At 33.9% G+C, this 14,427-nt stretch overlaps 3 protein-coding genes across 4 annotated transcripts; 2 read left to right on the forward strand and 1 right to left on the reverse strand.

Moving 5' to 3' along the window:
• The first annotated feature begins 965 nt into the window (after positions 1–965).
• On the forward strand, positions 966–1,658 carry LOC122035981 (probable WRKY transcription factor 51). The gene is made up of 2 exons (XM_042595146.1): positions 966–1,234; positions 1,406–1,658. Exons 1-2 carry the CDS (start codon positions 966–968, stop codon positions 1,656–1,658), a joined length of 522 nt encoding a protein of 173 aa, XP_042451080.1.
• A 494-nt stretch (positions 1,659–2,152) lies between these two features.
• On the forward strand, positions 2,153–7,973 carry LOC122035987. 2 transcript variants are annotated; one of them, XM_042595152.1, is made up of 9 exons: positions 2,153–2,488; positions 2,721–2,808; positions 3,658–3,771; positions 4,733–4,815; positions 5,956–6,070; positions 6,509–6,600; positions 6,729–6,794; positions 6,897–6,990; positions 7,740–7,973. In XM_042595152.1, exons 1-9 carry the CDS (start codon positions 2,229–2,231, stop codon positions 7,845–7,847), a joined length of 1,020 nt encoding a protein of 339 aa, XP_042451086.1. In that variant the 5' UTR covers positions 2,153–2,228; the 3' UTR covers positions 7,848–7,973. The 2 variants fall into 2 exon arrangements, with proteins under 2 accessions (XP_042451086.1, XP_042451087.1); XM_042595153.1 differs by having other exon boundaries at positions 4,736–4,815.
• A 1,236-nt stretch (positions 7,974–9,209) lies between these two features.
• LOC122035982 (WRKY transcription factor 72B-like) lies at positions 9,210–10,159 on the reverse strand. The gene is made up of 2 exons (XM_042595147.1): positions 10,052–10,159; positions 9,210–9,947 (listed from the first exon to the last, which is right to left on the reverse strand). Exons 1-2 carry the CDS (start codon positions 10,157–10,159, stop codon positions 9,210–9,212), a joined length of 846 nt encoding a protein of 281 aa, XP_042451081.1.
• Between the last annotated feature and the right edge of the window lie 4,268 nt (positions 10,160–14,427).

A 14,427-nucleotide genomic window follows, 5' to 3' on the forward strand; every position in this document is an offset into this window, starting at 1 on the left:
ATACTATTGTTATCGTTTTCAGCTGGATCTTACGATCAAGTTCATAATCCGACCGTCTCCCATCCACATGTAAGGCACCCGTAATTAATATATATAAAGGCATCGACCGACAGTAGAATTGATCAATTCCACACCCCACTGCATGCGCTAGATGGAGCTGTATCTTGCTAGCATAAATCGATTGACAGATAAATGCAAGGGCTGACCTTTTGAAGCTAAAAGCTATATATCGAGGATTGACTTGTGTGTGTATACATATATAAGACTTGATGGTTGACTAATGTGAACAAATTGAACTCGTGCACTTAATAGTCTGTCTTCATTTGGGTCCCTAAATCGTCTAGGCTGCTGCACAAATATCCCATTAAATATATTCGAGCTGAACAAGTCAAGATATATATAAATTTTCAACTACTAGAATTGATGGCTTTGTTAGTACGTAGAACCTATAGCTAGTATCTGTACAGCCAGTAATTTCCTCCACGACAATATATATATATATATATTTCAAACATTTTGCCTGCTCAATCAATGCTATCAATTTGAGTAATTTCCTCCTTTTTTAATTTAAAAAGGTTAAACGATGCAAAGCTTTTGATTAAAAACATCAAATCAAATTCCATATATATTTCAAACATGTTTAACTATATATAATTCATATATATAGTTTGAGGAAAAGTAGTTTGTGGAAAGTTAGATGACTAATACGATTACTCTCGTTTGGTTTCACATTATATTCTTCCACAAAATTAAATATTCCAACTCGCAAATAAATTTTTTAATAAAAAACCAAATTTTGTCTTTGATTTAGCAGGTCAACTCGAGGCTAGTACGACTTCGAGACTTACCAGCTGGTTGGCTATCTTTCATTTGATTAAAGTGAGCGAGCTAGCATTATAAATATGTCCATTATTTACTGATCCACCAAATCTAACAGTACTATCGATCAATCGATCGATCAGATGATGGCGGATTATAACTCGGATCATCTCACTGCCATCTCCTCCTTCCTCCTCGACAGCCCTTATAACACTACTCACTCTGCTTTGTCTGAGAACTTCACCAGTACTGCCGATGTCGATGGCCTATTTCCGGTCGACGTGATCTCCGACGATTACGTAGCCTCGTTTGACAACGTCGTCGACTCATCATTGGTGGTGGTCGCCAAAGGGAGCGAGGAAACAGTGGCCCGTGTCGTCAATGGCCGTGTTTCTCCTTCTACTAATGAGTTAATGTAAGTTTATATATATAAATATATACTGCTAATTATTAATTAATTATTTCTGTAGGTACGTACGTAGAGAATTCTAAGCGTAAGATTAATCTTAATTATGGTGAATTAACCAAAACGTAAACGTGATTAATTAATTGTGATATATATATATATATATATATATATATGCAGAAACTACAGGGATGTGAGAGTTGGGTGCAAGATTGGATTCAAAATACAGTGGGAGTTGGAGAATTTGGACGACGGATTCAAGTGGAGAAAGTACGGGAAAAAGAGAGTGAAAAACAATCCAAATCCAAGGAATTATTTCCATTGCTCGAGCGAGGACTGTAAAGTGAAGAAGAGAGTGGAGCGAGATCCAGAAGACCCACGATTTCTCTTGATTGTCTACGACGGAGTGCATAACCACTCAAATGGCAATTAGCATGTTGATTAATACGAAGAAGATAAATTACAAATTATTAATACCAATCTGAATGGCAGATTCGTATAGAATACATACTTGTAAGAGTAAGCTGAGGGTCTCTAGCCAAAACCAATAAATTAGACTGCTTAATTTATCTATTAATTAAAGTCAGAATTGCGTTGCGAGATCTCGACATCTCTATCTAGATCTGTCGTCGCACATCTTATTCAGGTAGGCTGTAGGCAGGCAGATGTATGGTGGGACCCTCAATAATTAATTAATATTGCACGTTTGGAAAATAATATTCTCAAATCCAAATCATATATGTCCCATTACTTGCCAAACAAGTCAGAAAGAGAAATTCAATTATATATTAATATGTGTTATATTATAATAATTATATAATTATGTGCAAATTGTGATGTCAATGGAAAAGATAATGTTTACGCGGAATAAAATAAAATAAAATATAGTTAAAATTAAAAGAAAAATCCATAAAGCAGTCAAATTATCTCTGGCCACTGCCACTGGTTAGTGTTGCAGAAGGCGAGGGGGAGGGAGGAGATATCCCGAGGAAGAGCGAAAAGCATGGTCGCGGCTGCCGTCACCGCCGTCGCTTCCGTATCCCACCACCGCCATGTATGCGTTTGCCACGTCGCTCGTCCCAACCTCCAACCTGTCCCTCGCCACATGTCTCCCGTCGCCCTCGCGCGCCGCTCGAGAGTCCTAGTTTCTCGAGCCAAGTTCGATAAGTTTGACGCCGTCGCCGATGGTTCTCCGCCTACGCCGGAAAGTCCTACTTCGGAGATCTCTGCAGTGGCGGAAGGGTTGGAGTTAGATGAAGACAGGTTCGATTGCCATCAAATTATGAAACTAAAGATTGGGGATTCTTATGAGATTTGAGAAGAATTATTCCTTCTTTCGCATGAAGCCCAATTTCGCAAACTTATATATATAAACTTTTCTTTGAATCGAGGTTGAAGAATTAATAGCTCCTATGTATTGTTAAATTCGATAATTTACTTTCATCTTTCTGGACTGGGACAAACAAACTCATTGCTAGGTTTTGCGTTGGTCCAGTGACTTGCCTTCGGATTTGGAGGGTGCGATCAGGCAGTCAAGCCTAGCAAGTGCTTTGTTTGTATCATCAGGTGGAATGCGAGCTATTGTAAGTTTATTTGTGAAGCTCCAGTAGGATTGGAGTTATTGTAAGTTCAATTTGGTGTTTATTGAATTGTTGTGTAGTAACCTTATGTCTTTACATGATACTGGAAAAGACTTCGTCATTTTCTCCACCATGTCTAATTCTTTTAGGCAGCCTGCGGTTTGCATTATTTCAACGAAGTCAGTTTCTGTGTTGACTCGTTAAAAAGTTTGCAATCTTAAATTATATTGCACTGGGTCAATTTGCAGAAATTGACTCAGGTTGACAAGTTGCAAATAGCTTTGCTTTGTAAATTCGGCATGTTGGTCTTTCTTCACATAGGGTGGATGTGTATGCTCTTTTTCTATTCTCACTCTCACTCGAGTATAGAATCACTGGGAAAAAGTTTCTGCTCGAAAACGTTCAAAGTTCCCTCCAATTTTTAAAGTTTTATTTTGATCCATTGCCTTTTGTTGACACAAAATTCTCTGAGTGTCTTTTCTTCTCCATGTTCTTAAACTTTCATGTTTTAAGTATTGCCATCGACCTTCAGAATTATTCCTAACGGGCTCCTGTAGAATTTTCTTTTCCACTTAATAAACAATATAAAAAATTCAGCTATATTTTATTAACTTAGGTTCTTAATTTGGAACATGTGGAACTGCCTCAGTATGATAGCTCTAATCATGGGCATTAATGTGTTTTCTTAAACAGTTCAAACTTCTAATCGATAGACTTCGAATAGCATATTGAAATGGAAATATTCTAGTTTTTTTATACTAGCTACTGTCACTTGGTTGTCACAAAGTTGTAGCTGACTTGAATTTTTATTTAGAAACAATATAGTCAATCAGTTTGGGTTTTCTTTTACAGGTGGAACTTCTAATTCCTCAAATGCAATTTCTTGACGATGAAGGTGCTCAAGCTGAGTTATGGGAGCTTTCAAAGATCTTTTTGGAGTCATTTATGGAAGAATTAGGAAATCAGGTTTGGAACACTGTTTATAGAATTTGTTAAGATCATTTAGTCAACCGTTTTTCTACACTTTGCATAACCACATAACTGAAAAATTGCAAGCTATTGGTAAAGTTTATTTAATATGGATAAGTTTCTTTTCCCTTTTACATCAATAGGATCAATGACTTAGCAGAGACTGCCCTTGCTCTATAGAGTACTAAAATTTTTCATGCTACTTAAATTTGATTTTCTTTAGTTCCAACTTTCATGAATGCTCACCTGAGTTTTTAATTCTAAATGTCTCACAAATTTAAGTTTTACTCCTTTTAGGCATTTAGGCAAAATCAATCTAATGGTAGACTTATCACATACGGAAAGATAAAGTACTCAGTGTGATTGTTAAAAGATTCATGAAATGGAAGAAATATTATGCATCTTTCTCTGACAATATTCAAGATTTGTTTCTCCAGCCTGATCTTTTGGAATTAACAATATTGAATACAATAATATCACAACAAGATTGAAAACAAACTATAGAGATAAAATCTTAAATCGGTAGAGCATAATACCAATATCACGATGTGTGATGCAACTTGATTTTTTATTAAATACATTGTTTTTGAAAAACTGGTTAATACAGCATAATACCAATATCATGATGTGTGATGCAACTTGGTTTTTTATTAAATAAATTATGTTTAATTTTTGTTGGAATAAGTTTACTTACAAAAGTTACTTTTAATTTTATTTTTTCAAAAAATATTTTGTAGGTGACTTATTTTACTTTAGTTTCAAAATTAACAAAAATTAAAAAAAAAACTTCATCCTTTTACCATGCTGCTAATGTTGTTAGTTAATTTTACAAAGCATGAGACATTTTTGAAATTGCCCTTATGTGTTTCTGGTGATGGTGTTTACTGTGTTATCAGCCATGCTTTATTTTGTTTGTTTTTTTATAGAAGATTTTCATATTTGGGATAATCTCCTGTAGAAGGTAAAAGCCATTTTTCCAGATGCTGGAGCAGCTGCTCTTCTGAAATATCAGTGGAAGGATGCTAAATTTGGTTTCTCCAGGTATTAATTCTCTATTTTACATTCAGTTGTTTCTGTTTGAGAAAAATCACCTGAAAGCAGTAGCATAGATCTTCAACAGAAAACAGAAACTATTATTGCTATATACATGTGCCATTCTAATAGAAATATCATGAAGTCACATGAAATTTTCGCATGAATTTCACACTTAAGAGGCATCTGTTTTTCTAGTTCTCTATCTAAGGCAGATATAATTTTCAATTATCTCTCATATATATCTTGGATTCCATTTCCATTAATGAAATCCACGTATCAACTGCAATTTGTTGTTTTTTCTTTGAGAATGTCTGTGTCAATTTATCAAGTTGATCAGAATACTTTGGATTGGAAATGATTTAATGAAAATGTATATAATGAAACAACTGGATATTAACTAATATAAGCTTGTTTGGACACAAGGTGCACAATTGCTGTCTGCCTGAATATTGGGATTATTTTGTCATGTAATCATTCATTAATGTTGTCATCTTAGGCTGTGCCTACTCTGCTACAGGATCTAGATTGTCCTGGATCTAGTTGATCAAAACTTTGTGAGGACTCATGAATGATTCATGAGTCCAGGATGACCTTAGGTTGGAGTTCATGGTAGTCTATGGGCAAATCTGGAGGCTCTGATTGGTTTGCTGGTGGCTGCCTATGGAATGTCTTTAAGCAAGAAACATGTAGATTGTTTTGATATTAAAAGAATTCAGTGGCGCTAATTTGTAAGCTAGTTCCCCAACTTTTAGGACTTTGAAGCGACCATAGTGTGTCAGTGTCAACTTTCTATTTGTGTATGTGTGCTCCTGCAGTTATAGTTGTTGGAGTGGCTGTAAGTGCAGAAGGACTAAGTCATTCACTTAGTAATGCACATCAAGGCGTTATTGATCATGGTGCATCTTTATGCTATGTGGACTTTTTTCGAGCATTTGTTTTTATGATCATAGCATGTCATCACATTGCAGCAATTCTTAATTCTTAGCTCAGCAATCCCTGGCTTTGTAGTTACTGAAAAGTAGAGCTTCATAATTCCTAAAGAACAGGATAACAATCACAGTGGCTTGTGACCAACATTCGAAGAATGAAGATGAATTTATGTTTTTCTTATCTTAGATACTTGAGCTTTGCCATCTCATTATGCAGCTTAGGTGACCGGAAGCCTGTTGACAATGAGGATGAAGTTGTTGTCATGGTTGTTCCTGATTATCAGATGTTGGAAAATGTTGAAAGAATTGCATCTCTTCTATCAACAGACCCAGTATGATATTTTTCTGTCAAAAGAACAATTACTTACTGTCTATATTTTAAATTAATTCATCTGATTCTTCTGTCGTGCTTTATTCATTGTGACCTGGTTTTACTTCCCAAATGGCTAACTTTATGCTTCAATCTCTATCCAGACACATTTGTCAATGAAAAAACGTGGAAGTAACCTATTTGAATTGCTAGGGGCCATTTCTGATACATATTATGGCCTTTATTGTAGACCTTGGGTCCTTAGCTCTTATATGAAGCTCTGTGAGACCTCCCGAGCAGCTAAAAGTTCCCCGTTTTAAAACCAAAGAATTAATTATTTTGTTTTTGTGAACAAAACAATAAATTCAATTGTTTTGCACTGCTTCTTTTCCTACAGAAATTTTACACTCTAAGTGGGATCATTTTCCTTACACAGCATTCATCCTTATTATGTTGTTAGCCAAGACCCCTTATCATGTGGAACCCCCGGCTTGTTAGCGAAGATGTTGGAGTTGGAATCAATGTTCGGAATCTACGTAGATATTTCTTAAGGCAAGAAATCAAGTTCTCATTAATTACCAAGTTCTAACCACTCCCTAATGTCCTCAATGATGATACCTAAGATATTACTTTTCTAATATTATATTCTTTTAGTTTTGATTGCCAAGCTGTGTGTGCAGCACTTTCACTCCCGTTTACTCGATGAGGCCATTGCCTTCTGGAGCAGTCTTTAGGTGTTATCCTGGGTAAGTTAAAACTTGAATGAGCATTTTGTCTGACGTTTTCATTTGGATAGAAGAAACTCTTATTAGCAGAGAATCTCTTGTTACATTTGGATTTCATTCTAGGATGTGGAAAGTGTTCTACGACGATGTAAATAGACCAGGAAGATATTTGCTGGCCAAAGAACAGCCCAGGCGTCCAGATGCAACAGATATTGAGGTCATTTCTTTGCATCATAGATTTCTCTTGTTCCCCTTCTTTTATTGTTGTTCTTTATCATACTGTTGGAACATATTTGTAAATATGTTAGGGACCTCTGTTGTAAATATGTTAGGGACTTCTGTGTAAGTTGGGGATCTACTAGGGTGTAAATTATAAAGGTACTATGATGAATATGGATAGAGATAAGAGGGAACTACATGGGGCATGGGCATACCCTAAATTTCTCACCACTATATGGCCCCACCCTTGTCAATCTCTGGCGTTGACCTAATCTGTATGAAAACAATCTTACTGAAGTTATCATCTTGGTGAAGCTAATTCTTTTCTAGCAAAAGAGAACTTGACTGTGGTATTTTTTTTACCTAATGAGACTGAGGGAATATACATCTTTTTTTTTGGGTAAATCGTGAGAATGTTTTTTTTTTTATTATTATACAACAAGCTGTAGCTTAATGTTTAATTTTATGTTCCTTATAAAAGAAAATGACTCAAATATACTCACTTATATTTCCATCTGGCATAGAGAAATTTATCAATCACAGTTTATCATCTAATTACCTTTTAACATTACATATTTATTCAGCAAATATCTATTAATGCTAAATTTTGCAGCATTTTGGGTGAATATTTAGCTGATAACTGCCTTATTACTTAGACAATGCTTATATTATCTAATATTGTTCCCACCAATCTATTTTTATTTTATTTATTTATTTTTGTTTGTTTAATTGATATTCTTTTTGCAGATTATATTTGGAAATCTGGATGAGAAGTCAACAGAGCCTTCATTCTTAGATAAGGCCCTGAGCATATTCACATCGTTTAATAGGTTTGTGAAAGCCATCTCGAGGTGAATGTATTTTTATTTTTTAACTTTCAGATCTTTTGCATCTTTATGCTGTCGTTTTAATCATCAATGTTATGAATCTTATAGAGCGATAAGCATATCAATCACTTGCTTGAAAGCCATGCTTGAGTCACTATGTTCTGTTTTGAATTTGGTTGCTTTTGGAGGCAGTATCATATTGTCCCATGACTCACTCATGTTATTTTGAAATCATAGTAACGCTATTTAGCAGATGCCATTTACATTAAAAAAAGACTAAGAAAAAAAAAAGCAGAGGTAACAGGGAAAGAATGAAGGTGAGGGTGATTTTATAAATACACCTACTCTAGTATCAAGCCACCAGTATTCAATTCACGGTCTTCCCCCAATAGTTGTAATTTTGATAGTTAGCGATGATCATTTAAAACAAAAAAAAACATCAACAGGTCACCTTTCTTAGGTCATTATCAATCTACTTCTATTGTTTTTGCAAAAAGAAAACTTGCTGTTATTCTGCAAACCATCCAACTGAACATTTCACTAAGTTACTGGCTGCTCCAGTTCGAGCAACATTTTATTAAGTATAGTAGGATGAAAGTAGTTACTGATTCTAGCCACCATATATGTAATTTCAATGTCTTTCCTCTAATTTTATTTTTCATTGCTCAATGATGAAAATTTAAAAATAAACCATAAACAGGTCATCTTTCATCTCTAGGTAATAAAAACTATATTTTTGTCATTGTTGTGCAATATCATGAAGCTACTGCTGCTCCAGTCCGAATGACTTCCTATAAAATAAATCAAACCGAAGACTCCTTGAAAGGAACCAGTAGTTTCAAAAATAATCAATGGAAAAGTCTGACAGTTCTTTATTTTCTGGCACAGAATAACATAATTGTGAAGCTCAAAAGAATTGCGGATAAAGCAAATATCAATTAATCAGCAGCATTTAACAGAAAATTTAAGCTATTGAAGGACTAGATTATTTGTAGGAACCCCTCAAGCAATTTGGGATATAAGGCTTATATCTATCTCAACAGGACGCTCAACTATTGAATTTGTTCTCTTCACACCTGAATTGCTCTTCTAGTAATTAATCTACATAATTGCTTAGTACCAATATCTATAAATCCCACAAAAATAGTGCTTTATCTAATTGTTAAAGAGACTCATCATTTAACGGTTCCTATGCTATGGTCCACTGGTGAGGCAGAAGCACTCTTGGTGCTTGCTAATGCTAATGAAGGCTGGAGGAACAAGAGGTTCTTTTCTTTCATTCTTGTGCTTGAAACCGTGGATTTATATCTAAGTAGCTCTGGGAATAACTATTTCCTCTCCCCATAGTTGTAAAGTATGGATCAGAGTCGAACTGTTGTGGATCATGATCCTAGTCCCCTCCCCTATTTTGGAAACCCAAACATTCAGCTTCATTAGCTCCAACATATGATGGAACAGTAGCTGTTAGCGCAAACTGGAATCTAGGATCTTCTGTTGTGGTCTTTGCAATTGCATCAGTCAACTTATGCTGGTCGCCAGGATCCTTTGGGTTGGTGGTCTTCTGCAAGTAGTGCTGGTAGAAAGATTCTTGAGATAGTCTACTATGGTTTGATGACGAAATGGAACCTTCCTTAGATTGTTGAGAGCCATAACTATAGTACCCACTGCTCCAAGCTGGCGTTGCTACGGTGTTAGATTTTGGAGAAGAGAAGCTAAAGATTGATGGTGGTGAGTGTCTTGGCCTTGTGGCAAAGTTTGAAGAGACCAAACTGAACTGGTTTACTCTAGAATGCGTTGCAGTTAGGTCTAGTGTGACAGTTGGGTTGGTGGTAATTGATGAGAGTGTATAGTTTGGGAGGCAGGGCGGTCCTTGTCTTGATATATCTGAGATGCCAAAGTTCAAACCAGGGGGATAAGCACTTGAAGTCATGAGGTTGGTAGTCAATTTATAGGCCTGATCTGTTAACGTCATTGCAAGTTGGGCAGTGGAAGATGATCCTGATAGCAGCATGCATGCTGCTGCTGAGTTGGCGGAGGCCATGGCAGTGGCCGAGACTGGGAGAGGGTGATTGTGGTTTCCTTCATAGGTCGTGATTAATATCGTCATATCTTCTGCACATCTTTGCACCTGGAATGAATTACGTAGAATTCAGTGAAACACACTTTGCTCTCGCATGGTGATACATTGAAGGAGATCAAAAGGAACGAATTAATGTCAGTCAGAAATTTAACCTCGTACCACAGTGCATCCCGGTGCCACAGTGCAGCGATACTAACCTCGTGGGCATGGATTTCCTTTTGCAATCTACTGACCATACTTCCTCCATTGACACCCGTCATTCATCTGTAAGAAAGAGTAAATGTCTCATTTGCTTACTGTGTTTAGTTTCAAACTATACATCTACTTCTATTTCTACTTCTACTTCTACTTCGATCATATTAATCTACCAGGTAAACAATACACACCATTGGTCCGTTGCATCTCGTTCGCACACATTCTTGTTTTCTTCACTGTGGTTGCTGCAACGCCTCATCTTCTGATCCATTATTTCTCAAATCCTTCACCATCTTGCATGGAGTAATCTTTTCTTCCTTCCTTGCAATCAGTTGCCGCTTGATTAGTCCACTGCTGCAGACATCGTAAAGTTTACATTCCCGTCTAAGAGTCAAGTCTTCTTCTAAGTTCTCCCTTCGACCTTTGTCTTTGCCTGCAGTGTTCTCAATATTCTTGCCTTCCTTTCTATATATTTGCCCCGTTCCAAGGCTCAACGAAACAAACTCGTATTCTTCTTCATCAGAAGCTGGAATTGTTGAGAAACAGCAGAGAAGTGCAACTGGAGAGACTGGTAGTCGTCGGTCGATGATGCGTCTTGATGTCACCTTTAATCTGTTGTTTTTTTTCTCTCATTTTGCTTATTTCATCTTTGGTGGATTTGAGAAGATCCTCCTAGAATTGCACATAAAAGAGTTATTTCATGAGTTCTCTTGATTTTTTTTATATAAAAATAATGCGTATAAAAAAACTTTATACCTTTTTGTTAATGCTTGGACTTTTTTTCTCAGAAGAAGATGAAATCTGAATCATATCTTCAGAATTACTTGTTGATTGAGTTTTGATCTGCACCAATTGTAATTCACTTATAATTAGCCACAAAATATCATTATTGTTGTTTTTTTTCCCTATCAAACATGCACTATAATATAGCTTCCAAAGCCACTTCCTTAATTTACTAGCAAAAATAAAACAGTATGGAAACGTCATGAAAATCTTAAAGAGAAACATGCAATATTGGAAAGAAGCAAATAAGCGGAAAAACTGAGAGAAATCACACACAAAAATAAACCTGTGCATCAACTCCACAAATTTTATCTTCACTTGGAGTTGGGAGATCTTCCTCCATCGATGGAAACACCAAGCTCTCTCCTCTCGCTTCTATCCAATCTCAACTCTCCCTGTTCTTTTATATAATTTTACAGTCACAGCTGCTTTGACCTTTTTTTTAAATGATATTAAGCTTGCTTAGGCCACTGAAATCGATATATATATATATATATATATATATATATATATATATATATATATATATATAGCAAAACTATGATATTGAACAAGCAAAACTATGATAAAGACTTAAAACGTGTGAATGTGTGATTCATATTGAGTTAGGCTGTCTTATTTGGAGATTTTTCAGGCGCAGTCCTCGGAGCAAGTCGAATTTCAAGTTTTTTTTAACAGAGCAATGTTTTCATTTTATTTGACTTTTCCATTTTATTCTAGAGCTTTTAAATATATATATAATCTACTCTTTGGAATATGTCAATTGATACGACTTTGCCTTTTGGGTTTCTTTAGTTTCGTTTTTGTTTTAACTTTGATCATCATCTTGATATATTCGACATATATATACATATGGTTCGAGCGCTTGGATTCACTTGGAGTCATCTTTGCATCACTCATCGAACGGATGTATAGGGCAACAATTATATATATATATATATGCTATATGATGTCTCTGGTACGATTGTGAGCGAAATTTGACGTGGACAATATGACGCGGTCAAAATTTATTTTTTTTAAGTTCTCTCTATTTGCATGTAATAACTTTCTCTCTTTATTTTAAAATTAAAATAAAAAAATTTTCTCTTTCTTCTTAAATTAAATAAAATTCCCGCTTCTCTCGCCTATGATTATATGCAACAATCACTATAGTGTTGATTTTTAAAGGAAATTAGTTGTTACAACGTTGTAGCAGCTACTATACAATAACTAAGGATGGCAATGAGGCGGGGCAGGGGCGGGTTTGTCATTCCCATCCCCGCCCCGTTCTCATTTTTTTCGGGTTCGGGGATTCCCCGAACCCGAACCCACGAGAATCAAATTTCCATCCCCGCCTCATTCCCAAATTTAATTTATATTATTATTATTATTTAATAACTATTATTAATGATAATATTAATATTTATATCAATATTAATAATATTATTATTAATAATATTTTCAAAAATTTTAATATTAATATTAACACTATTATTAATACTTTTTTAAAAAAAAATCATATTATTATTTATTAATATTAATAATAATAATAATATTCGGGGCGGGTTCGAGGATGGGGATCGGTTCGATTTTGATCAAATTAATCAAGCCAAATATACTATATGGAATGGAATACTTAGATAATATTACAAAATTATCGATAAAATGATGTAATCATTAAGATGCACATTGATCATATTGAAATTAAGGAGTCGAACTAAGATGCCATGTAAAATGATCGATAACACAAAACTGTCGGTGAAAAATTCTATAACAAACATATCTTTCATTAATAAATAAATAATAAGTTAATAATAATATAATTATATTTAGAGAAAATGTCTTCGGGCATTTTTTCTATAATTCTTTGGTGGTCAAAAATATCCTTAGGGAGTAGTCGTCAAGTATCCCTATACATACAAATATACACCAATTAATATAATATTATCGAAAGATATATATCTATTAAATTTATTAAGCATATTAATTGGTGTATATTTATATGATAACTATATTAATTATAGTTAATATTTGCAATATGTTTTACTTGGTGTCTACTTACTATCAATAAATTATTAAAAGAATCACTTAGTTACTATTTTTTATTAATTTATTAATTGCAAGAAGTGCCGATAGTTGAAATTTTAATGACGGTCATAACGAGTCGAGTAAGATTTATATATATTGATTACAAAACTAAATAGTTAGTGGAATGATATTAACTTTATTTAATTGCATATTAATTAACTATGTTACGTTATGCGTAAATTCCATTAATAGTAAATATATTATGGTATTGCATGGATTTTATATTTGAAATAGTAGTGGATTATTTGAATATTACAATTTGAACCGAACAGTACAAGAATATTGCATACTTCATTTTTTTTCTTATCGGTTACGTTTCATGCAAGTAAAATTTGAATGGTTAAAAAAATATTTATTACTAATTAATTCAATTAAATTTATTAAATAAAGTGTTTGTATCTGGCCTTACCATTCAACAAAATTAATGTTGTAAACACTAGAAGTTTTCATTTATGCTGTTGGCATTCGTCCTACGGTGGAAGTACATGATGCGTAAGAATTTGACATTGCTTATATTTGCCACACTCACATCCGGTAATATCACTATTTACCGGCTCTACTAGGACTTTATCATGTACTAGAGCCTCCTTGATTTCCAACCCCCAAACGCTTTCTCATAGATGCACTCATATTGAAAAGAAAATCAAATTACTATGCCTACATGATCAGTCATTTATTAATATAGTTAAGTTATCGATTATATATTCATATTATATATAATATTATAGTTCTTAAACCTTATACTTCGATTTACATGGATCATGAATTTGATGCCGTTATAATTAAGGAGAGAACCGAATAATTAATTTCCAATTCGCTTCCTTGAAAATCATTCAACACACAAATTAGAATTTCTACATTGACACTTAATGAATTTAATAGCTATATATATTTTGATAATATTATATTGATTGGTCTATAATTATATTTGCATACATATGTACAAATTAGAAAATGCACAGAGAACTTGATTGTTAGTTTTCTTTTCCATTTTTTTTTAACTTTTAAAAAAATCTTATTCTTCTTTTTTATGTCCTAGCTTATTGTTATAAATATATATAGAAACTTTCATTCTTCCTATTAGGAGTGAGCAAAAATTAATAAAATCGAATTAACCGAACTTAACCGATCTAATTTAGAAATTCAATTCGCTTCATTCAGTTTTTGGTTTTCGTTTTTTTTTAAATAAGTTTTGATTTTCGGTTTCGATTTTAGATTTTGTAATTCGATCAAACCGAATAATTGGGTAACTGAATAAGAATATTAATTTGATTATTGTTTATTTAAAAATTTAATTAATTAAACAACTGTTTTTTTATTTAAATTGAATAAGATTTTAACATTTCAATTAATTCTATCGAAAATTGAATTAACTGGTATTTTATCGGTCCGATTTTTATATAAAAAATTGATCGGTTCAATTTTCAGTTTATTTAATTCGATCGGTTAGATTTTGATCAAATTAATCAAGCCAAATATACTA

Source organism: Zingiber officinale, unplaced genomic scaffold (assembly GCF_018446385.1).
Source record: "Zingiber officinale cultivar Zhangliang unplaced genomic scaffold, Zo_v1.1 ctg128, whole genome shotgun sequence".
Taxonomy (NCBI): Eukaryota; Viridiplantae; Streptophyta; class Magnoliopsida; order Zingiberales; family Zingiberaceae; genus Zingiber; species Zingiber officinale.